The sequence below is a fragment of the Haliotis cracherodii genome, unplaced genomic scaffold (genome assembly GCF_022045235.1).
Source record: "Haliotis cracherodii isolate W230 unplaced genomic scaffold, xgHalCrac1.p SCAF_10, whole genome shotgun sequence".
Lineage (NCBI taxonomy): Eukaryota > Metazoa > Mollusca > Gastropoda > Lepetellida > Haliotidae > Haliotis > Haliotis cracherodii.
This window is the reverse complement of record NW_027266265.1, coordinates 27584511-27610563: the sequence shown is the minus strand read 5'-3', so window position 1 is coordinate 27610563 and position 26053 is coordinate 27584511. Positions and strand designations below refer to the sequence as shown.

At 39.2% G+C, this 26053-nt stretch overlaps 1 protein-coding gene across 15 annotated transcripts in view; it reads left to right on the top strand.

The window, feature by feature from the left end:
* Nucleotides 1-26053, top strand: part of LOC139454230 (zinc finger homeobox protein 4-like) — a 167732-nt gene that overhangs the window by 109997 nt on the left and 31682 nt on the right. For 8 of the 15 annotated variants that reach the window (XM_071235830.1, XM_071235831.1, XM_071235829.1 and 5 more), the window contains 2 exons: nt 16033-16104; nt 21676-24811. In XM_071235830.1, the coding sequence (XP_071091931.1) occupies nt 21730-24811 (3082 nt within the window). In that variant the 5' untranslated portion in view covers nt 16033-16104; nt 21676-21729. Of the gene's footprint in view, nt 1-11053; nt 11401-13035; nt 13052-16032; nt 16105-20638; nt 20678-21675; nt 24812-26053 lie in introns of those variants that run through there. The other 7 variants (XM_071235818.1, XM_071235828.1, XM_071235825.1 and 4 more) reach the window with 5 other exon arrangements.

Here is a 26053-nt window from a genome sequence, read left to right as displayed (position 1 = left end):
TTAGTTTCTGACATAATAACTGGGGAATTAGAGACTGAAATATATTAATCTGACTGGAAATGGGAGCTGCTCTTCGGCATCTGCTGGGTGTATTTTGACATTTCTAATTACAGAAAGGTAATACTAACTAGTTTGGAACCTATCTATTTCATTATTTGATAACAGGAAATTAGAGTGTTTAGAGTATTTTCATAAGATCATGTGACTGTACCAAAATGACCAAAAGGTTGACGGTATGACATGTATTCATGGTATGGTGTATCAGGTTGACGGTATGACATGTATTGATGGTATTGTGTATCAGGTTAAGGGTATGACATGTATTCATGGTATTGTGTATTAGGTTGATGGTATGACATGTATTCATGGTATGGTGTATCAGGTTGACGGTATGACATGTATTTATCGTATTGTGCATTAGGTTGACGGTATGACATGTATTTATCGTATGGTGTATCAGGTTGACGGTATGACATGTATTCATGGTATGGTGTATCAGGATGATATTCAGGATATCACGTCATGTCCAGGGTATCCAGTTATGTTTCAGGAGTCGTGATGTGAGAGAAAAGAGAAGTGTGAGGCTTAACATATTTATTATGATATTGGCCGATGGGATCGAATAAAGTCGCCCAAAAGTTTGTAATTACTTCAAACTCAAACTCATTTATTCTCAGAAAAACCACCCACAGTGGTACATGAGATACAATTATATACAATTTTTATTATGTACAAAATGACAGCATTTAACAAAAATAGGATTCGTGGATACTAATACAGTTTACCAATTGAATTGAACACATTGATAAGCCTTTTAGATCTCTTATACTGTTTGTGGTCATAGTTTTCTTAAATTGGGACATGTTTGGAAACTGAAGATAATGCTTATTTAAGAGTTCATATCGCTGTTGGTGAAAAGCTTCACATCGGAATAAAAAGTGAATACCCAAACATTGTATAATTGTCATGACCGTTTTCCTGTTGCACAAATAGATAAATGACTTTATGCAAAACAACAAGGGTAGGTATTATGCGTCACGTAAGAGAAAACTATTCAATTCTTAGGCAGTGATGGGTTGACATGGCCAGATATCAACAAGAACAAAAGAGTTTTAGATGAAGGGATGGTTATTAAATGTAATAGTTAGTGGGTGCGTCGACATCAGGTTCTAACATGCTTACAAGTTGTGCTATGCTACATCTGCCATTACTCGAGGTAACTTTGTCAGTTCCTGTTCTTTTTTCAGTATATCACGATCTCACAAGTTGACGATTCAAGTATCGTCTGTACCTTGTATCGATGATATCGTAGGTGTCGGTGAATAGTTACAATCGTAGCAGAAAACCACCAAATACTTATGTACCTATCCTTGTTGTCCATGTATACATACTTTTGTTTGTTGTAACTGAAAGATTAGAGAAATGTATAATGAAAGCTAGAAGAAACATCCATCCATTACTGTCTGAAGGCGTGTAGGGTGATCAATCAGTGGCCCTCCAGGTGAGAGTGAAATCAAGGGAGGGAGCACTTGTCCTCTCGCTACACACATACATGTATCTCATCTGTAGCCTAGCGCCAGCTACACCTGTTGATTGTTTTATGTGCCAGGTATGAGGTAATATTTACTGGTATGATTAGCGGTCATTTCAATAAACTCCAATCAAAGAGAAGTGGCAAGGGTCAAAGGTCATGGTGAAGGTCACTGCATTGGCTCTGAATAAGGAATTAAAATGATCTGGAGCTGTCAACTGATGCTTTGTTTGTCTTCCAACTGTTACGATGCTGTCCATTCTCTTCCTTTCAACACCGATTTCCTCCTCATTACGTCCAGGTAATTGCAGACCCCTGACAATGGCTGGGGAGGGGGTACAGAATTTGGGGGGGGGTCTGGGGAATGAGGTGCTAGGGAAGCAGGGTGTCATTAGACAGGTCATGTAATCCCCTCTGCTAACTGTGTGGGAATTAGTGGAGGTGATATACAGGCATATCAACCAGTGGAATGTTGGCAGTGTCTGTCAGCCATATTGGATTATAGGTTTACATGCTGTTTTCATAATATTTCACAGGTAAATCATCATTTATTAGATCTGTTTAATTGTCATGTTTCTTGTGCTATGGTGTAGTGTTAATAGCTACTGATTGTATGTATGTTCAGTGCTAGAACAGGAACTTGTGTTTAGAAGGCTAGAGGGTTCTCTCTGATGGCATGGCCAATAGTCTGTTAGCACTTGGGGCAGTTGTTTTCTCCGCTGCATCTGGTTTACTTTCTTTTATAAACTACTGGTCTGAAATGAACTGATGACAAGTTATAATGGCTGTCCAAGATGATGGCATAAGTATCTTTAACAGACTATATGTAAAAGGCCTCATGGCACATAATACAAAATTGAGCTGAAATGTCTGTCAGATTGTTTCAGTCAATGAGTTTCTCAAACTTTCAAACCCAAACATTATATTTGGGTTGAAGAGTTGTAGACTGATACAAATCACTCACAATAAACCTGCAGGGTTGGTATTGGTAGCCTGATTGTGCCAACTTGTAGGCTGATCCTCATCATTAGCACAAAGATAATTTTGGACTGGGACCATTGCTTTGTGTGATTGAATTAATTCAAGCCTTTTCTCATCTAGGTTGCAGACTTTTGCATCAAGGTTGAATAATGCTTGATTGAAAACTTGCTTTATTAAAACTTTTCTACCTGAAGATGTCATATACAGTAATCCAAATTAGCAATGTACAGTTGTCAGGACACCAGCCACAATCATGTAGTTCCATGAACTGATAGGTTGTTAAAAAAAGACCAAGTACTTTGACAGAGTCTGTTGAAATATTGATGTTAATAGTCTCTGTTTCCATTGTCTTGAGACCATAATGAGACAAGTATTATCAGACCTTATTTCAGCCAGGTAATACAAGTCGATATATCAGTGAGGTTGCTCTTACCTGTCTCTTAACGATCTTACAGGTGATAAGGTGGCCAGGTGTGAGTTGACATCGACAGATAGCCACTTTGATCTGGCTCCAGTTTAAGTTAATGACTCACTGTAATCTAGGGTTGTCAAATTTGGTTTGTTGAATTGAACTTAGGACACAAGGATTCGTTTAATTAATATATTCAAGTTGGAAATTTTGTTTGTTCTTGTTGAAATCAAAGGAATCAGTGTTTGATATATGTAAAATTTATCTATTGCTTTGACTGAACAAACTGGTTGGCATTTGTGTTATGAAAGTAAGAAGAGTTACTTCACCATCATAAACAGTATGACAGACTACCATTCAGCACCACGACTGATTGAAATCAAGGCAAACAAGTACAGGTTTTGCAGAATTATCATCCTTAATTGTGACAATAAAGAATTGACTTCAACTCCATAAACGCAACAACATATTGAAATGAATTCTAATAAATAAATATGTCAACAGCAGTAACTTCACAAACTGCCCATTATATCATAAACACACACAAAACTAAGGAAAGCAATACAATATTTGTGACATCATTCAGGGCAATAATTCCTGCACATTCTCTTATCGATCAAGAAAAAGTAGTCTGTGGGCATTGCCTAATTTTTGTTTCGGTTTATTGAAACCTAAACTCATTAAAAAAATTGCTTGGTTAGCCAATGAAATGTCACAGAATCAATTGCAATTTATTTATATAATGGTAAATGTTTCCTTGCAACAGAAATATGATCTACTTCCTTAGAGTGAGTGAGTAAATGTTGTTTTATTCCAGGTAAGAACAGGTACCTAGTATCCCCTGCCAGGTTGTAAGAGTAACACCATGTAACCATCCAATCCACATTTTATTCCTGGGAAGGACAATTATGTTGACAGGGGCCCTATCCTCCAGGATAGTTCCCCTGAAGTAGAGAAGTCAGAAACCTTTGGGGGAACTGTCATGTCGGAGAGAGTGGGATGCAGAATTAACATGTGTTGGTATCTGAGAGAGAGAGGCATTCAGTGTTCTCAATGTGTCAGAGCTAATGAGTTGGTTCAACATGTTGTTGCAACACAAGCATTTGAAACTGCATATCATTTGTTAATGTGATAGGTTGTGATTGTATAACTTTTATTCTGACTGATGCAGATATATACATTATAATTTCATATTGAAGTTGGGTTCTGGTTGTAAATGGAAATATAAGTCTTTAGTGAAATTGACATTTTCTTTTGAAAATTAATTGTTGATGATGCCATTGGATTGGAGCAACAGATGAAATGATGAAGTTATCCCCAGAACCAAGGAATTCTTAGGAAATGTTTAAACATTCCATTGTCCTGCACTGTGAACCTCAGCTTCTTATTTCCACCATTGACTTAAAGTCACATCATTTCATTTCTTAAATACTATATAAGATAGCTACACAATAAATCGCAAAGAACAATGAAGAACAAAGCGTGGTTTATTTCACGATAAAACATTTTTCTGTCATGACGTCATTTCTGAGGATTCAAACATGCGCTTGCAAATTGTTGGCATCATATATTGGTCAACCTTATTTTTGAGAGGGAAGTGTCTGGTAAGTTGTTCCTCGTATATGTAGCTGGGCTACGCAGATAAACACAGTGGCCGAACGATCGCATCCCAAAGTGGGAGAGATATGACAATCAGTATTAGGAGAAAAGGTACAGATGATCTACATGAGGAAATACCAAACTTAACTCACTTGTTTGTAAAATGGACTTGTCCAGACACTTCAGAGGTCAGATTCTATTCAGGGAGTCATCATTATCCAAATCTGGGTAAGTAGTTTTAAAGTTTGTACAACATCCTAAAGGAGGCTGTACATAATGATGTTCATATCTCATATATGTTGTCGTTTATTTCTTAATTAAAGTAATGATATGCATTCTTATAATTGTTATTAATTTTAGTCTCTTGTAACCCTAAACAAATTGAGGTAAATCTGTCAAGCATTAAACAAAACATTCTCCTGGTAAATATCGGTACAATGAAGCGACATAAAAACTGTCTGCATCGACGACTGTATAGACATCAAAGGTAAACATGCACACCCATTTTGCTGTGATTTAATAGGCATTTGCTGCATGCCCAAAGGGTGTGAATATTTGATTGTGACTTCAATGACATTAAATTTCATTTTCAATGTTATACATGAACTAGTATTAATCCCTTCAAAGGATCCTGCATATTCATGGTGAGACTTAAACTTAACCACAATAAGAAAGGGGTAAATAAAATGTGTATATAATTAAAAATTATGACATCTTACAAAGGGGGATTTTTTATGTCAGTGCACGACTTCAAATTTAGAGGCATATTTGAGTCCTACATTGTGCCTATGTTCTCTGACATCTTAAAGATATGTCCCACACATAAGGGGCTCTAATTGAGAAAGCTCTCCTGAAAATATGTGGTATGATTTTTCAGGCAAGTTGTCAAACAGGATGAAACAAACAAAGGTTATTTTCAATGTTGTGCAAACGGAATAAAAGCCATTGAAGCATGTAACAACAGTTTGTCAGCGTGGGACAGTTGGAAGGGAGAGCACACTTGGTATATGTAGCAATCAAACATTGTTAGGTCCCCATGTAATCACTTGCATTTACCTGGATTTCTTCACACTGCAAGATTATTGTGTGAAGGATTTTAAATGTTACCCAGTGATGTAAATACGAGTGAATGAACTCAGAGATGGGTCTTAGGAAGGGGCGACTGCATCAAAGGGTGGTGAGTGTTGATCTGTTGCTGGTCTGAGGGTGGTGAGTGTTGATCTGTAGCGCATCAACTACCCAGCGTCCGGGTGGGTAGAGTGTCTGGTTGGGTAGAGGGTCTTGGTGGATAGAGCGTCTGGGTGATTAGAGCGTCCGGGTGGGTAGAGCGTCTTGGTGGGTAGAGCGTCTGGGTGGGTAGAGGGTCTGGGTGGGTAGAGGGTCTGAGTGGGTAGAGTGTCTGGTTGGGTAGAGGGTCTTGGTGGATAGAGCGTCCGGATGGGTAGAGCGTCTTGGTGGGTAGAGGGTCTGGGTTGGTAGAGCGTCTTGGTGGGTAGAGGGTCTGGGTGGGTAGAGGTTCTTGGTGGGTAGAGCGTCCAGGTGGGTAGAGCGTCTTGGTGGGTAGAGGGTCTGGGTGGGTAGAGCATCTTGGTGGGTAGAGGGTCTGGGTTGTTAGAGGGTCTTGGTGGCTAGAGCGTCCTGGTGGGTAGAGTGTCTTGGTGGGTAGAGCGTATGGGTGGGTAGAGCGTCCTGGTGGGTAGAGTGTCTTGGTGGGTAGAGCGTCCTGGTGGGTAGAGTGTCTTGGTGGGTAGAGTGTCTTGGTGGGTAGAGTGTCTTGGTGGGTAGAGCGTCCAGGTGGGTAGAGCGTCCTGGTGGGTAGAGTGTCTTGGTGGGTAGAGCGTCTGGGTGGGTAGAGTGTCTGGGTGATTAGAGCGTCCGGGTGGTAGGTTGTGAGAGAAAGGAAAGATCACTGTTTGACTTGTTGTCATTAGCAAAGTGTGAGGGTGACAGAGTACACATGGTAGAAGGGTCAGATATAATTCTATCTCAGTATACGTCTGTTTAAAGAAAGAACAATCAAAGTATGAAAGTCCACACATTTGACCTAACCCTTTGTGGGTACAAAGTAACTTTATAACCTAGTTTTATGCCGGAATCGACTTACATGATGACCTTATTGATTCATAAGTTATATAATAAAGTTTCTTATCAGTTCTAATGTCTTGAATCGTCACCCTGTTCAGGCACAATTTCTTCTTCAATGTAGGTCAACAACATACGATGATAAACTTAAGTACATTCGTTATCGCGACAGACAAACAAGTCAGTAATTGTCTCAGCCGACAACCCACCTGTAATTAACATCCTATTCAGGTACATAGTCGGCATACGTGAACCTGCCTGGTTTGTCACTACAGATGAATGTGTTAATTATGTAGCGTAAGAAAGGTCATTCACGAAATTAAATTTCTTGCATAATGGCAATGTTCTTTTATCAGACATGTTATCACAAGAGCTTTGGAGGACCAGGGAGGCCATTTGTTTATCAGCTTCGACCCTTGGTTACTAAACCCCTAATTGGTTGTTGTGTACATAAGACACAAGCCTTATTGTCTAAGCTTAAACCTGTTTATCATAATCTCCAGGCGTCCTCTCAACGATTGGCCAAAAACAAAGTAGGAAGACTGTAGAGCAACTTGGTCCTCTAATCTTATCCAGTTCTCTTTAATCCCACGTAATGAAGACATTACAGATCTGCTAATGGTAGTCCAATTCTGCATTCAGTCTGTCAGAATTTTATTTCCCTGATTTTTGTGTGCCATTGCCACCTGCGACGCCCAATGCCTGTTCTGATTGGTTTGTGATACATTGTGTCTAAATATTGGCACAGAAAGCATTACATTAAAAGGATTCATAATTCGAACAGTGAGAAACCATTAACTGCACGAAGGGTTGCTGTAATGCAGAGGGCCTATTACTAAATTCCTTGACAGAAGGGAAATGCAATTCGTTGTTGCTAGGAAATTCTCAAGCAAATGTGAATTATTTTAATACACAAGTAGAAGTATTCTTGATGTGTCTTTATTCATGCACAGAAAGCAATAATATGTTCGAGGGGAGTTTTTATGCATAGTTATGCTGGCTGAATACGGGTAAGCATTGTACTCCAGTGGAAACTCTTGTTAGTTGTTCACTTTCGAAAAACAGGGATTATTCGCTTTGGTTCATGAAGGGTCGGTGTGGGTTGGGACTCCTGGCGGCAAGGTCAGCGGGCCACCTCCATGTGTTCTTTATACCAGATTAATCTAGACAAGCCTCCATTGGCCTTCCATTGCATAATTGATCATGTCTGCCAAATTTCTATGCTTCTGTTCAAATGAGGCCCAATCAATTGCTGCAGCCATGTAGCTCTTAAAAGATAATGAGCCTTCGCAAAATGTTGACCTGGCCCCCGAACTAAGGGTGCAATTTTAGGAGGTCCCACCACGAGGGTTGCGATTTTACACGTTTTCCCTCCCCGCGAGTTCTTATGCATAAGTCAGTTTGCGCCATTTTTCATAATTTGCGACAATTTCTTGCCAGTAGCTTCACAGTGAGAAATCTGATCCGCGCCATTATTGTGCTAACCTGCACAGGCTGTGCAAGTCTGTATAATAGGGAGGTCTAGCTGTTCAAACGTCAGGCCATGATCACTTGCGTCACAGGTTGACATGGCACCCAGTTAATTAGCTCATCTCGTTAGTACGGGCATGCTATTGTCAGCTCAATCAGCATCCTTGCTCCGGTGCTACCACTGCTTCCATCTATCAAATGTGAATGCTATTATGGTCACTAGTCTCTTCAATAAGTAACTGAGAATTGTCTTTACCATCTTTCCACCCCCATTGGAAATGGAACCCCCCAGATTTGATTTACATGAGTTTCATACTTTCTAATAGCTTTACCTCCCTCTGGCTTGCTATCAAGATGTCTGAGCCAATCCACTTCACTTGATATGTACATGTAATAAACGCTATATCATATGGGCTTTATAACTGATTTAGTCAAGTCTTGCCCTGATATGCACATGAAATATTAGATCGTATCACCTGCAGATGAAGTCAAGAAGATGGTGTTACACCTACTTACTTACTTTATTGTAGGTCAAATGTATCTGCAAGGGAATTTTAAGTTGGTGTAAACAAGTTTTTTATGAGTTGAGGTGTTGTTTTCTTTTAGTATTTTCCTTTTCTTCTCTTGTGAGACAAAAGTTACAAAACTATAGGACACCTGCATTATTTTAGTAGTTTAGTAATATATATTTCTACAAATGGAGGTTTCATTCATTTCAAAGTTTGGAAGAGTATTTATATGTTCATAAATTAAAGGTATGGTTTAGACACATATTCCTTAACAGAGACATAAGAGACATGCAAAACTAAGATGGCTGCCTTAGTCCGTCTGCTCATTAAGAGCAGGGTGTGGTGCGATTCACAAAGATGGTATCATATTGGCAATGAGAGGTTAATCAAATAAAGTCTTCCACTGTTGTCTTCAGGCCTTGTACACACCTGAATACTATTTATCAAACAACTTTAAGTTATGTAAGTATGTCATACAGGTGTACGGCTGCTTGTGTATTCATCTAAATTCAAGGGACATTCATCAGTGGTACTTGTGTGCCTGATTTACATTTATATAGGAGTAGAAAAAGCCTTTTATTAATCTTAAGAATACATAAAGATTAACAGTTTGTATTTAGGGAAGGTCACCATCATAGGCAGTGACTCAAAATTGTGAAATCATTGCCATAAGTTATCACTTGTCATATTATGAACATTAAACACGATGAAAGAAATAGTTTTTAAATGTCTTGAATAAAAAAATTGAAATTAAGGTATAATGATAACTGAAAATAATTTTTAGAAAAAAAAAAGGAAGAAAATTTTCCTTTTTTTGCAGTTTTAGTTTCAAATGCCATGGTTTTGGGGGATTTTTTTCAATTATTTTTTTCATTTGTCTTCTATGATAGACCATCACTGCAATTGTAGACATTCTGAGATTTCAGAAGATATTATTTGTACTGCAGATAAAAAGTCTAAAAAGATCTTTTTCCAATGGATTTTTTCCCCACCTGCATCATCAAAACAGGAAATTTGAGTTTAAATTGAGTTTTTACAGAAAAAAATTGTAATTACAGATTCGCTTCCAGTAAAGAATTAAGATTTCGGATTTAAAAAAAAATCATATGCTTTTATGCCACAAAGGCTAATGTACACTATTGTAACAGAAACAGGATTATAGAGTGGTTTAACTCTTGCCTGTTTTACAGCAACACTAAGGTGCAATTAGAGAAGATCAATTTCCGATACAGGTGTTTAGCCTTCCAGCCCATGACACGTACATTCGCGATGCGTTCGAGATCCGCAGACAGGTGAAATCTCCACACACTGCTTTATTGGGAGTAGGAGGAGTTGTCCTCACAGTTGAAGGGAGGGAATCTGGGAAAGATTTGGTTGGAATCGTTGTCAGGGAGCACACACAGGGCTGTTATAACAACAGAAACGAGAATCTTGGATTATGTTGTTCCGGCAAATTTATCGAATATCACTAATACATTTCAATTCATTCATTTGGATTAAACTTGAATTTCAGATTTTTTCCCGTTTGATAACTGACCAATCGTTGTTTTGTTCACTTAGATTTAAGTTACAGGTATTATGGTGATGGTGTCAGTTTGGTGTTATATTTTTTAAGTTATTTTCATGGGGGTGATGATGAAATATATCTGTTTCATTTGTTATCAATATCATTTATGGAGTTTCGTAATGTTCAAAATAAGTAGCATCATTGACATTTAAAATTATTTTTGGTACTAATACCTTGCCAAACTGCAAATTGAAACTCACAATAAAAAAAAGTACCTGTTTACCTGTTGTGTGAAGAAGAAAAAACTATCAACAAGTGCCAATTTTAGAAAAGTGAAATTATCCTGATCGATTAGATTTTTTCCGCCAGACATAGTGTTGTTTATCTTATCAGCAGAGAAACTATTCTGATTTTGACCTGTAATTTTTTATGCAAAAAACAGGAAGTATATATTAGAGTAGAATGTTTTTTTCGCTGCCCCCAACTACGAAGACGTACAATCAGTAAGTGCTGATTAGAACCCTGAACACAAATCTACCATCCCTAATTGTTTTTCTAACTGATTTGGTCGAGTGTAGAAGTAATTTTCTGTTCATGTGTTTTTGTGCCATATTTTTTCCTGCAAGACAAAGGCATCTTGACAGCCCGAAACAGTATGACGCATATTTTCTGGAGAGCCAATTAATTGACGAGAGAGAGCTGTATAGAAGATGGCTGGTGCTGTGTTATACATTCTTGTAATGAGAGGATTTTAATCAGCCTTACACTAAACACTAGGCTGGGATTGAAATCTGATCAAGGCCCTGGCACCAGCATTAGTATAATCGCCCTGCACCATACTGTACCACTTAATGAGTGATTTGTCTGTTTGGGCTAATTGCCTTGCATATATGCAAAGCAGAGGCGGGCTAGCCAGAGCGAGGGAGGGAGGGAGGGCAGTTGAGTGTCGGGGTAGGGACGAAGGGGAAAGGAGCAACGGTCCCTCTTGCTCATCGACCCACCGCGTTACAGGATAGCCAAATTACCCGAGCCAGGCCACAGCTAATATTTGAAAAGGCATCACCGACACAAAAGAGTTGCCATTTATTATCGCCAATGCAGAATTCTAAAGGATGTATAATTAACGTGTCCCTGTCGGGGACCAGCCTGGTCCGACCACTTTTCACATGGACATTAATCGTGGGCTAAGTGGGTCACAGGAGTTGCTTGTTTCACCCCGAGGGAGAAAAGAGAGGACCCTCTTTGCTTCACTTGTTTCCATACACGGACTGTACCATATGATGACAGCTATGGACACAGGGGTCCCTGACAGGTAAATACTTCAGCTTTTCCTTACTCTATGTTGACCATGATGCTGTGACGGAATCTTGACAATATTTACAACATGAGGGTGTTGGATGCCTTGCCCGTCTGCCGCTATCCACTGGTGGCTGGCTGCCCGGCTGCCGGCCTGCTTACCGCTCTTCACTGGCCAGGCCACGATCTAGTCACACAGGCCAATCTCTGGGTCGCACTCTTCCTCAGATAATGTGCCGGCTTCGTTATGCTGTGACTCGGGCAGAATAATAATAGCTCTTGGGCAACAGTTAGCCGACAGAAGCCATCAGAGAAAGGGAGATAGCTGACGTCAAACTAATAAATCAATACATAGCTAGGATTAGAGGTGATCAGGCTTAATCTGCTCATGTTTTATAACTTTAGAAGAAATTCTGTCAGGTTAGGGGTCTATTTGTTGCTCGTTCTCATCTCTTGGGGCATAACCTTTCATCCCAGTGGTCAGTGAGTGTTGTCAGTAATGGTCATAGGTCCAGGGCTATATACCAGGGGTGGACAATAGGGTTATGCCATAAGCCAGAGGTTACTCACAGGTTAAGTAATCCTCAGACATCTTTTTTCTAATGGACATGGTTTTTGAGTGAAATGTAACCAGGTTTTTTATTTCATTTCTTCAAAGTGAATTTATTTTGTTGTACATGAGCACTATGATAAGAAATTCTTATCTTGTTTTCTCCAGTTTCAAGTGAAGTGAAGTGTCATAATCTCTTGTGTAAATTTATGCCCAGTGCTAGTCATGCTTGGACAAGCTTTGGAGGATATGTTTCAAGATTAAAAAGCCTTTATTTATCTGCAGATCAAGTGATAGAGGTTTTTTAACCAGTGGTAAGTGAGCTGTCCGTTCTGTCGACACAGTCGGCATCTTGTTGGTGATAATTGAAAACGACACAATGGTCTGTCAGGCGGTTGCTGACGAGTTCTAGAGAGATAATTTGCATTGGCAGAGATGACCCCTCTCACATCCTCCCTCCTCAACCCTCACTGATTTCTTCTGTCTGCTCTATAGTAGCCACAAATACCCCAGTGTTATCTTCAAGTGTTGCCATAGTTGTAAACTAAAGAATTCAAAAACCATCCTCCCCCGTAAGATCAAGCCTGCAGATCGGAGGGTATTACAACACGATATGTAATTTCTCAGCGACTTTGTCCCAGAATCTGCCTAGGGCACACAGCTGTGTCTTAACAAGCCAGTGACCGGACAGAACAATGAGCCTTAATTTCGGGATTAACGCGTAGGGGATTAGGTCTTGACTAATTACTGCTTCTTTAGAATTGTCCTTGATGAATATTTCACTTGACTGCCTCCAGCTAATGAAATGCCTTGGACAGCTTGTGTAACTAAGATTAATTAAAAGTGCTTTTCTTTCGCGTTTGCTACCCTTTTGTGTTTTGAGACAAATAGTAGCCCCAATCATCGGGCCGGCTAGGGCCCTCTAACGGTGGTCAGCTCCTGTCAGATGGAGAGTGGATTAGGAGCCGATAGGTCATAACCCGTACCTCCTCGCTGTCGGATATAGGATACACCATTCTTCTGGATTTACGCGATTGTGGATTTACCAAATTGTTTTGTGCCATCACCATGTTTTCAAAGGCACAGACATTGTGTCATACTGGGCTATAAGCTACAGGTATGATCTATATTTTGAAATTTATAACTTTGTATGCTGTTTGCTGGGACAAAGTACAGTTATGTGCTTTACTGTTATCAACATACACAATGGGTAGGGTTTATGCCCTTGCAAGTTGTAATAAAACTAGTTTGTGTACTGCTGAATCTTTTTGTAGATATTATATGTTGATTAATAATATATTTGTTATCCCAGTAAATCTAATGAAACAAATCTAACAAAAGTAGTTTTTTTAAAACAAATATCATACACATTGCAATTGATATAATTTTATTGATTTAACAAATTCCAGAACTTATGCCAGAATATTTTAACATTACATAATTATGTTGTTTTGAATTCTGACGATAAGAGGATTTTTTAAAGACTTTCTTTCATGTACCAGTTGTGTATTATGTAAGTATTAGATATAAGTTATTTGGTATTTGGCAAAATTCTAGTGACAGTGATATGACTCCTTTAAGTTAGTATCATAAATATATCCCATTTGGAAACACAATCTTGGTATATTTATTTTTCTGTGTTGGAGGCTTGCAAACTCTGACATGCACTCGGCTATAATTGCTCTGAACTACCAGGAAACCATTAGATGTGTGTAATTTGACATTGCAGTAATTAACACAAACAATTTTGAGATATTCTTAGAACATTTTCTCCATTAATTACTGAATCCAGCTATTATGTTGTTACTTCAACCTTACGTTAACCTGTTTATGTTTCCAATATATTAATTAAAAGAAAATGGTGCTAATTAATAAGCATAGATTCAGTTCATGCTAATGCCTCCATATTATTGTTGGTTTGTGTTTGACTATAGTCGGTGTGTTTACATGGTGAACTCAACCACAATCCTTGTCAGGAAACATGGATTTGTGTCAATCAGGAAACATTTTGTAGTATTTGTATAAAATAGATTGGAACTATAGAACAATTTTTTATATTAAAAAATAAAACCAAAAAGATTTGTATAAATCATATGTCCAATTTTGTTTAATGTCAGGTTTATTAGGTTATTTATCCTTATCAATGTTGGCTAATAATCGTTATCATGCACCTATGAAATATGTTTCCAAATTTTGTTGTGATTGGTCATGTTGAAAAAAAGTAACTGGCATATGGTCCTATTATGAAATAAGTACAATTTAAAAAACCTTTAGTGATTTCTGAATTCTTAATCAGCTCAGGTTTTATGGACCAACACTGCTACATACACAAGTCATGGTTGGAAAATTCATCTAGCCTTCATAATATATTAAAGTACATGATATTGAAAATTGTGTTGCTGGATAAGCCTCTGTCACCCCTATCACAGAGAAAATTACACATTGTCAATGAAGTGAAACTTGAAATTGTCATTATTTCCTGCAAACAAATTACTGTGAAGCACTGGAGTAAAACATGACATACAACACAATGGCTAAATCAGTGAACACCTTCATTACTGCACAAAATATAACATATGTTCAGAATATTGTCACAAACACTGCATAGTGATGACTTCAAATTGATGTCAAAAATTACAAAGCATTCATCAGTATCATGGGTTTAATTAAGATTTGCATATGCATCCGTAACCCTCCAACAGACCTTTCAACAACAAAATGGCAATACTACATCCATGTGATTTAGTCTGACGTTTATCAGGATTCATTCTGATTAATATTTAAGTAAAAGTGTCCAATAAATATATACAGTGATTCCGGCTAGTTGACTTACTCATTTGAGTGTGGTAGCTTTGACTCAACACCGGGAAGAGTCTTTCTCAACCTCCGATGTAAGTACAATGAGCATATGTGGTCATTTTTGTTCAAATGTTATTTCTCAATTAAAAATTCATGATTATTTAGCCATAGAAAAAAATGTCTTTTCACCACAAACTGTTTTGAAAAGTCCAAACAGGAAATTGTATGCAATTGGAATGATTTTTTTTGTAATTAGTTATTTATAATTTATCAATTCTAATTTAATTTTCTCAAGCTGGAGATTTAAAAAGTTAATTACAAAATGTATGTGGTACCAGCACTGTTTGTTTTTTGTCTGAACACTGGTAATTAATTGTCACTAGGCATTGATTTGTTTAATCAATATAATTAAGTTTTCTTGGTTATATAATGTTGTAATTATTGGAGTGTTTATTCATGGACGAAAACTAACTAAGGGATCTTATTGTTTCCAAGTTCTTACATAACTTAATACAAATAAGTTTTGTATGAGTTATGCAACATGCTTGAGGTGTTGCGGCTTTGCTTCCTCGAGTGTGAAGGTATGTCTGATCTGGAGAAAGGATTGTAAATGGTAGCTGAATATTTGCTGATAATTATCGAAAACAGAGAATTCCAGGCCATCACCTGGGTGTGATGTGGTATGGTTGTGTAATTGTTTAAAAAAATTAATTGAGAAGAAATTCCTAGGAAGGGTCAGTCTACAGACGAGAGGAAAGCACCCCTGATGGCATGTGGAGAGAGGATGAGACATTCATATAACAAGTGTAGCACAGGGCAGTAATCAGCCGGGGCCTGTGAAATTACACCAGTATTCCTGGTCAAACAAATCATTAACACATGCAGAGGCTCTGAGTCTGCTTGCCTCTCCCTATCACTGCCTGGTCAGATCCAAAGAAAAGTGAAAATGAGAGGTCAAAAAGTCATTCCCATCTTAACAAAGCATCTTGCCATCCAATGCGCAACTTGGAAGGAAGGCTGTAGGACCCAAGCACCTGTAGCAAGGGTCTGTTGGTCCTGGCCAAATTGTAATTAGTGATCTGCATATGATACGCTTGGCTGAAAGAGGGCTGTCCATGGTCGCCCCTACTGGGCAGTAGATCAGGCCGGGAGGGCAGAGGCAGAGACGGGAACAAGTTGGTCCTCGCTGCCTGATTAATGCTTGTAGTGTAAGTAGCCCTCACGCCTCGCGTTCGCTGCCTCTCTAACTTCATTACGCCCTCATCGCAACTCATTTTCTTTGATTTATCCCTGGATCAGGGAGCAGTGGACACCATCAGGCCGCGTCCCTCTCTATACCTCTCTCTCCACCTCTGCTAGCAGAGGAACCCGGTAAGTGGTTCATCACTGTTCTGCATGGTTAACTCTTACTATGACCTTACATACAACATGACTACAACCCTCTCACGGCTTCTGCCCATTCAACTGGAGGAAGTTTACTTTTGGGGTATCACGTCTGCTCTTTATGAAAGAAGCAGGCGCTTTTTGCAGCCATTATTTACTATAACTGCCAGACTTGATTCTGGAAGTTCTCTGGGACGGGTTTGAAGGAGGGTCTTGAGCTACTGGCTTCTGCTACCGATTTGGATGTTTGGGTTTCAGTAGCACTATTATATAACGCCCCTAATCTGATTGTACATGCCTGTTAGGCATTTTACTCCCGCCAGAAACTTGAGAAAGTTCATCAGTAGTCAGGATGAACAAGCAGTCTGACAGGTATATATACACATTTGACTGGCACAAGCTAAACTCTGCTGTGATGCTGTATTAAACCCTTCTGTCTGCCACCATTTACAACCTCAACGAATCCTGGCAAAAAACACTTGTACTCTGCTTATCCCAACACAGTCTGGGAGGCCCTGTTTGGGTTTCCTTGTCGGTGGAAAAAGGGATTGTCTGAATCAATATCCAATTTAATGTTCTGTCAAGCCAGTGTTTTATGTCCCATCACTGAATGTTTGAATTAAAACATTCTTAGTTCATGTAACATTGAAGTTGTTGTTTGAAATTAAATTTTTATAAGACTCAAACTTATTTGAATATTTTTTTTGTGATGTTTAAACTTTTTTTCTGTAACAAAGTTATGTATATTTTACAGAAGCAGTCAATTCTAATAAGTGTGTAAATTATGAATTCATGAAGCACAATAAATCATATCTGTTTCATAAAGCAGACTAATTAGAGTGAATATTTGTGTTAATTAGCATTTTTGCTAATTAGTGTCTGCCTAACAAGCATTTGTAATTTAGTTCATTTCGTACATGAGTGTTATAACCAATTATCTTCTTTCTAACAATTTGTTAATTAGTAGTTCATTAGTGTATTCTTGTTTAATCATACATTTACAATCCGTAAATATATCAATTCAGCACCAAAGACTGAATCATTTAGCTTAATTATTTCTTTTCCAACATTATCTTTAACTTGACTAAAAAATCTGTAGACATTTGACTATGAAACATGTAGACATGATACTAATCTTTTTCATGTTGATATTGCGTAACATAACCTCAGTAAATGGGTGTTCAGGCTATCATATGCAGACAGCTGTTACATTTTGCCACCCAAACAGGGCCCCTTTAAGGGCAGGCAATCTACCGCCCTGCTGCTCCACCCCTGTCCCCAAGAGCCTAACCCATATTGCACCATAGTCAACACGGAGGTAGGTTTGATGAGCCGACCATTCACACCAGGTCAGCGCTTGATATCAGCCAGTATCACCCTAGCCATTTATAGCTCCCGTACCAGGAGGACACCAGGCCAGGCGCTAAATGTAGCGGCCCTAGGGTTCTGCTATCTGCAAGTCCATAGACCCTGCAGACCGGTAGCAACTAGCGAGAGAAAGAGAGCTCTCGTTGAAAGAGGGCTCAAGTCTTGCTCACCGACAAGTGTAGAGTTTTAAAAAAACATAACTGTAAACACACTCCCGACTAAAATATTATTGTAGGTGGTCTTCTCGCGGCGGAAGATAGATGGAGGGAGGCGCGAGACGACTGGGAGCTACGGCGGGGGAAGGCAATGGGGGCGAGTTGGAGGGGATATTATGGAAATGTGAATGGAGGGGGCCGGCAAGGGAGGGTTGGGCTGAACTCACAGTGCAAGGGAATGCCACAAAAGAATGCTCTCATCACAATCAGTGTCTTTGAAGAGAGTAGAGATTGGGTAAGGGATACCTACTCCCTATCCTACCCAAGTGAAGAATGACTAAGGCACAAGTCTTCCACTGGCTGTTAGTCATCAGGAGAATTCAGGAAGAAAATTAAAACTGAGGATTTTGATAGGGGCTGTTTGCTGTGATTAGACATCGACCTCTGACCTCCTGACTTGTCTCCTTAATATTGCTCCAGATAAACATACCCGTCCAATAATACTTGCAAAACATCCATGGGAAGTAGAAATCGGAAGGGATTGTAGGGAAAAATGTTTTCAATAGTCTCTCTAATTCTTTTCAGTGTGAAAACATACTCATTATTTCTCTGAGATGTCTGTTAATAAGTTACTGACTACTTGTGTGAAATGTGTAGAATTGTTTACTCTAACACATTTATTTGGAGCTTGGACTAATGACTACATTTTTGCAAACATAACCATTTCTTTAATTTGTGCCGGACAAACATATGTTTTTATCCATATGGATCACGATAACTATGTTTGTTTTTTCGTGCAATTTAAATGAAGTTTGGGCCACTGCTACCTCAATTAATGTAACGGAATGTATGAAAATCTCAAATGAAAAATTAAAGTAGGCAAAACTTTTCTTTTATCTTTTGGATGAAAAGTTATCAAAGTGTAAAAATTCCCCGACCTGTACTCAAGAAGAAGAACTGACACATAAAGCAAATTTATACCCATTGCAGTCTTTGTGATTAGATAGATTGCTAGGGAGCAGAAATAGAAAGCTATAAAAATGTTTTAGTGTGAGTGTGATGTTATTTGTAAGAAACATCCGTTACGAATTCCTAGCCCAGACTTCAGCCAAATTCCCTTATAATGGACCAAGCTTATCTCACTCAAACACTCCCAGCTTCCAGCATTTTTATGGGAACAAAAAGAATAAATGACAGCGAGAAAAAGTCTTAATAACTTTACCTACTGTATTTTGGCAGCTTCTTTGTTCTTTTTGTTACCATAATCAGGAACTTTCTGATTTTGTTGCATCTTGGAGTTGGTTTTTAGATAATTGAAATTAACACCCTGTACTATTTGTACACATAACGCTTTTGAAAGCTTCCACTATAAAAATATTATCACAAGATTTTTGAAAATGTTTGTCACTGCCTATGAAAGAATTCCTTCCAATTTCTAAAAGTGATAATATTTTTGTAAAACTGGAAATACAATTAAAACACCAAATCAAAGAACAATATGCTCCGTGTCATAAAACAAGCTGTGTGTTGCATGTCTATACATTAGCCCGTCTAGTATTTCAGGATATTGTACAAGTGAAAATGGCAAAAATAAAATCACCCGATTTATGGCTCAATTTTTACTGTGATATTTTTACTAATGTTTTAAGAGATATATCGTATGTCACCGCCCAGGCGGAAAGCCCCAGATAGGGTCAGGCGGAGTCATAACACCCAGTGATCGTGTGTGAAGTCAATCTTTAATGGCCGCAGAGCTTCTATTGGAACCAGCTGTTTATGCACTTTGCTAACGAACTGTTTTTTAACCTCCTCATTAAGACTTTTATTACTTTTCTGAAATGTCAGTTTTAATATCAAAATTGCTTAATTCATCAAGCAGACCCAAGTTTACCATTTCTCTACATAGCTATGATTTATGTCGAGTCTTGGTTATTTTCTTTTAAACTTAACTAAAAAAAAATATTTTTTCATTTTCCCTGAAACCTGTACTTTTACTAAACTGTAAATTTGGTATTTAACATATTTATTAATGTCATCAGTAAGATGAGTATAATGTATTCTTTAAATGCCTGCTTTGTTGGATTATTATAACTTGTATAGATAACTCTATTGTTCATTACCATAGAGAAAAGCAAAACAATATTACGGCTTGTTAGTCATGCTGGAACTTGGTGATATGTATGCTAATGAAGAAAATATTTTAACCTTTGTCCCCACTTTTATGATAATCCCAGACAGCTAACTAACTGATAGGGGGAATCAAGAAGCATGCAGTGTACATGGATTAAGGCATAATTTCAAACACATCTGTAACAAAGAGCTTTTTACCATTTATATTTTTCCAGTAGATTTGATACATTTCTGTTAACCCTTTCACAGAAGGCCTTTATTCGGCCAACTGGAATCTATACATCGTGAGCCATACTGGCACATTTTCCAGGCACAGTGAAACACCTGTTGCATTTTCATGGAGAGCTGACAACTTCTAATATGGCTCCCTTATTAATACGGAAGGCCAGAATTGATTCGTATTTGCCGGTATATGCATAATTTTAAAAACAATACATACAGTAACAGATATTTATTGACAAAATGTGTGAGGACTATTCTCCATACAACAGACAATGCAACAGCCTCTCCTGGTCTATGAGAAAGACGCAAATTTCTTTTATCGTCCTTTCTTTCTATGGAAGAAATTGATTCTGGAAAGTAATAAGAATAGAAATTAATGAGCATAACACATTTCTCTGCGACAGATAACGGTATTGGGGTTGGATAATGTTTTAATATACTATTGATCAACAACAGCTTGAGGCTTGATTAATTTGCTCGTATCAATTTATTATTAAGCACATTGTTTCCTTCACATTCAAACATTTACTGACTCTACGCTAGCTGTTAGAATCGCTCTATGAGACATGATGTCATTCTGATGAAAGCGCTCAGTAAGAATGTCACAAAATATTTTCTTCTCTTAAACTGGACTTAGGACTTTTGAATAAGTGGATGCATTCTCAACTGGATGTCATCAACTGTAGGTATGTAGTTAAATTATTCTGGTAAATTTGGGTAATGTTAAAAAAAGTTGTCCAACAATATTAAATATGTATGATTCATATGCAATTGTGAAATATAGTTCAGTGATGGCTGAAAATTAAATAATTCTGCAAGGGAAATAGATATTTTTTCCTTTAAAATTTACATTTTTTGCTGTATTTGAGAATTGGAAACTTTGTTCAAATTGAATAATTAATGACAGAAAATAAGTAATATCCTCAAGTTTGTGACTACATTTGAATTTTTTCATATTAAATGAAACAATTTATAAATTATAATTGGAAACAGGTGGTGAAGAACTTTATTGTATATGATTATCACCATGTAAGCTGATGAAAATTAATGCCAGGATGGCTTACGCTGCTAGTGTTCACTGTCTTTGTTCCTGGTTAGCTTATGGTCATTTTTGTGTAATTGTGCTGTAATCAATGCAGCATATAAGTCTGACAGCTTGAGCAAAATGCAACAGGTGAAGAGTCTCATCACATCAGGGTGTCAAGCAATGATGGATACACGTACCACATAAATTGATATTGATATTTGCATTGTTGGAAGTACCTGTTGTGTAGAAAAAAAGAATACTCGGACGCAATCAGGCTCCTTGCCATCAGAACTTGTAGGCTCCATGGCTCCTTGGATTGACAACCTTCTGTTCGCTTGGGATCTATTGAATACCTTAAGTGTAGCCTCTGTCTCAGCCAATCTAGGAATGTCACATCATTGAATATAAGGGCACGTATTGGAAATAACTGTTGAATTTGTGCATGTGGAATGGTCACATTGTGAAAATTAGTGGGAGTTTCAAGCAGTTTTCATGAATATATTGAACATGGAAACATCACATGAGAGAAATAGGTGTTTCAGGGATAACATACAGATATTGCAATGCTGATTGTTGACACAATGGTGAAATCTGAAAACACTGAATTAGAAATAAAATTTGTATTACCCTTTGCTGATAATTCCCTTCTGTCTTCAGATTGCCGGAGTGAGGAGCGAGCAACATGGCCCCAAGAATGAAACAGAGTTTGCCATGGACGTGGGGTCCTTGAGCACGAATGGGGCTGTGCAGTCCCAGTCACTGTCGTGTGTGTATCCTCCACTAGCCCTCCAGTCGGCCTCCTTGTCCATGGGGGACCAGCACCCTTTAGCGGCAGACGCAGCAGATACTGAAGAGAAATCGGCATCCAACAACATGGTGGTCTCTCATAGCGAGGAGCGAAGCGACAACTTTTATAACTACAAGGAATCAGCAATGCTTGCTAATAAAGGATTGAAAGATGTTGAAGATTCAGTGACAAATGATGATACGAGTCTAGGAGTTACTCCTCTTGAAATGGAGGCTGCCTCTCCGGTCAAGGGAGGTAACTCTGATGGAGGTGCTGGGTCAGATTGTGAGGAAGACCCAGTGGAGTGTGGAGATTGCAACCGCGATTTCCTCACTCTGCAGCAATATATGGATCATTCATGTGCGCGGTTAGATTCAAAAGACCCCAACTTTGCCGACAATGAAAGTGAAATGAGTGACGGAGAAAGCTTTAATGGCAAGATTGTTTATAACCCTGATGGTTCCGCATACATTATTGAAGGAAGTGACTCTGAGATCAGTGACCTTGACATAGAAGTCCCCAAGCAGGATGGGGCAATCATAGACAAAAAGGGTTTGTCATCAACAGTCCCCACTCTACACCCTATTTCAAATGCTTTTTTTGTACCTAGAAATCCAGCATCGTTTTTGAATAGTTACTGCAACACATCTAGTTCCTCCCAGAAACTTACCCATGAAGCACCAATTATGCACAGTTACCGAGTGTATGACGTGCGATCAGGGAAAGACTTGAAATCAGGGGAGGAGTCCTCAGACTCGTCCCACAGCAATGAAAACCACATGCCATCATCTACCTCCTCCTCTTCTGCTAAGTCTGAAGCCCTTACTGTCCCCACCAAACCCATCCTTATGTGTTTCATCTGCAAGTTGTCATTTGGATTTGCTAAGTCTTTCACAGCACATGCCACCACTGAGCACTCCATGCACCTCAATCAGGAGGAACGGACAATAATGTCTCAGAAAAATGCATCTGCAATAATTCAGGGTGTTGGCAAGGGCAAGAGGCCTCTGATGTCGTTTCTGGAGCCCATGCCTGTACCAGCATCAGCCTCATCAGCTTCCTCTGGCTCCAAGAGTCCATCATTTATGTGTGCAAATGCTCTCAGCTCGAACAGCAAGCAGGAATCTACCACTGTGAGTTATGTGTATACAAAACCAAAAATCTCATTACCTTCAGCATTGGAAAACCAGTCAGCAAATGACAGTGTGTCCTCAAAGCATGTTAATTCATGGGTAACCAATTCTCAATCCACTGTGAAATCTGAAGATGTTGACGGGAATAAGGAAAATAGTGACTCAAATGGCAAGGACTCCGATCAGGAGGAACCATTGGGTTACTCCCGATCTGCAGAAGAAAGCTCAGCCAGAAGTACCAAGGTCAAGGCTGATCCAGATAGTCCAAGAGAGAACAGCGAGAAGTCTAAGTTACCAGGTGAGGGCAACGCTGACAACACTGCCTCTACCTCAACCATGAACTCATCTTCTATAACTAGCATAGCCAGCCCCTCTCTTGTTAACTCCCAGACCTTCACAGGCTTCCTTGGTATGTGTGATGAACACCCTCAGGGCCGTGCACAAGGGGTGGAGTGTCCGAAATGTGACATGATTCTCAGTTCCTCCCAATCTCTAGGTGGTCACATGACAATGATGCACTCCCGGAACTCCTGTAAAACATTAAAATGTCCGAAGTGCAACTGGCACTACAAGTACCAGGAAACATTAGAAATCCACATGAAGGAGAAACATCCTGACAATGACGCTCAGTGTATCTACTGCATAACCAACCAGGCCCATCCACGACTTGCCCGTGGAGAGACCTACTCTTGTGGGTATAAGCCATACCGCTGTGAGGTGTGCAACTACTCCACAACAACTAAAGGCAATCTCAGTATACACATGCAATCAGACAAGCACATCAACAACATGCAGGATCTTGCTAATGGTAGCAATGAGATCAAGATGCCTCCCCAGCAATCTCCTTTCAATAACAATGATGACAGCCAGTACAAGAAGGCCAAGCCAAAACAGACCTGGAGATGCGACGTCTGCAACTATGAAACCACAGTGGCGCGGAACCTGCGCATCCACATGACAAGTGAGAAGCACACGCACAACATGATGGTGCTTCAGCAGAACATGAAGCACATGCAGCGAGACATGCACATCCAGATGAACCAGCTCATGATGCTAGGACAGCAGGACCCAGCCATGTTTGGACTGCCGTCACCGATGTCAGGAGGAATGTTCCCTTTTGACCAACAGGTCCTCATGGCTGGGCTCCCACCTGGCTTTGAGGTGCCGGTTAATTTAACTAAAGAAAATGGCACGGCTCTTCCTCAAACTGGATCTGAGAACATTGACTCCTCCAAACTGTACCAGTGTTGTGTGTGTAACATCTTCTCTACAGACTCATTAGAAGCCCTTCATCAGCATCTTCAACATGACCGCAGCAAGCAGCGAGAGAACGAGCACATTGTGGTCAACAACGGCACATACATGTGCAACTTGTGCACATACAAGACCAACCTTAAGGCCAACTTTCAGCTGCATTGCAAAACTGACAAACATATCCAAAGACTTCAGCTAGTGAACCACATCAAGGAAGGAGGCAGCAACAACGAATGGCGCCTCAAGTACCTGAACGTCAGCAACCCCATTCAGGTGCGCTGCAACTGCTGCGACTACTACACCAACAGTATTCACAAGCTGCAGATGCACGGCAGCAACCTGCAGCATGAGGGCAGCGCCCAACTGTTCCGCCACCTCCAGGGGGAGGAGGGCAAGTTGAGTGGGGCTGCCCCAAAGTATTACCAATGTACAGTATGTCTTGTGTCCACCCGCACCAAGCTGCGCCTCATCCAGCATGTCCACTCCATGAAGCACCTGCAGGCAGAAAGCCAGGTCAAGGTGCAGGCGCAGGAGGCCGGCACACCTGTGGAAGATCTGGCCAACCTCTTCGTTGTCAAGGAGATGACTGATGGAGAAAGTATAGACTTCGATGATGAAGGTAAGATAATTCAAGAATCATTCGAACACCCTAATGTTTATGTATAATATTTGGTAGTTAGAAACCCAGACATTCAAATCTTTCATTTCTGATCGTATTGAACTTCTCTCTTAATTTTCATATTATATGGAACGCTGGTGACATATTTTGTCAATCCAAGTTCAATATGATAGGGTCAAATCCAAGGTGTCCGTAAGTTATTTTTGTGATTGTTGAGCTTTATAATAGCATCTTATAATCATAACTCAAGTAAATATCTCTTGATGTAGCTCCAGAATCTATGTAAATCTGATTATTAGGTTGATAATGAGGTATCTATGGCAACATCACATGATGAATATGGTGACTAATGTGTTGAAAGGGAATCCGTGCGTTGTTCCTATTTTTAAAGTTGTGAAAGTTTAAATGTTGAGGTGAGGGAGGTAGTACGCTGGTAGCCATGGATATGTAGAAGTAATTATCACTGTTATAGCATTCATATTGCAACACAGTAAAATTAACATTAAAGTAGATGAGAGACACGATTCTGAAAAATCAATAACAGTTACCATGCTTAGCAACTATTCGAGACAAATGAAACTTGTTTATAAAGGCAATCTTTTGTGAACATCTTTTTATCATTTTTTCTCGACACCATGAAACATTAAGCTTTGACTGAGAAAAACAATACCATACCTTTGGTGAGAGAAATATTCAAAAATAAATTGTACCAGAAAGTTACAATTTAAGAGGTAGAATAACAAGACAAGAGAATTCATTGTCAAGAAAGATAGTTTACGCTGAGTGTTTTGATTAATAATTGACGGCTTTACCAGACTATCATGATGTAACGACAAAAAGATCTATAATTCATAAACAATAGGCGAGAAAGCGTGAATAGGACAGTAGCATTGAAGAATTGATTTTCAATATGGCTGCCAATTTAATATCAGTGTTGACCCGACTGGCCGGGCAGGTAACAGGATGTTGTTGATTACGCTAGTGTCTCATTATAAAGCAGGTCAGCACAATCAAACCCCTCATTATAACAACTGTCAGTATAACAACCTCGTTATAAAACTCCCTTATCACACAAGTGGTCTTTATGTCTAGGGTGGAAAATTTCAAGTGGGATGGCTTGAGGTGAGGGTATTATATCATGATAAGGGTGGTGGATTTCAGTAGGGAGGGGTGGGTCCCTGGTGTGACCTGATTAGGCCTGGCATTGATGAATACCATTACAAAACCTGTTATGCTAAAAAT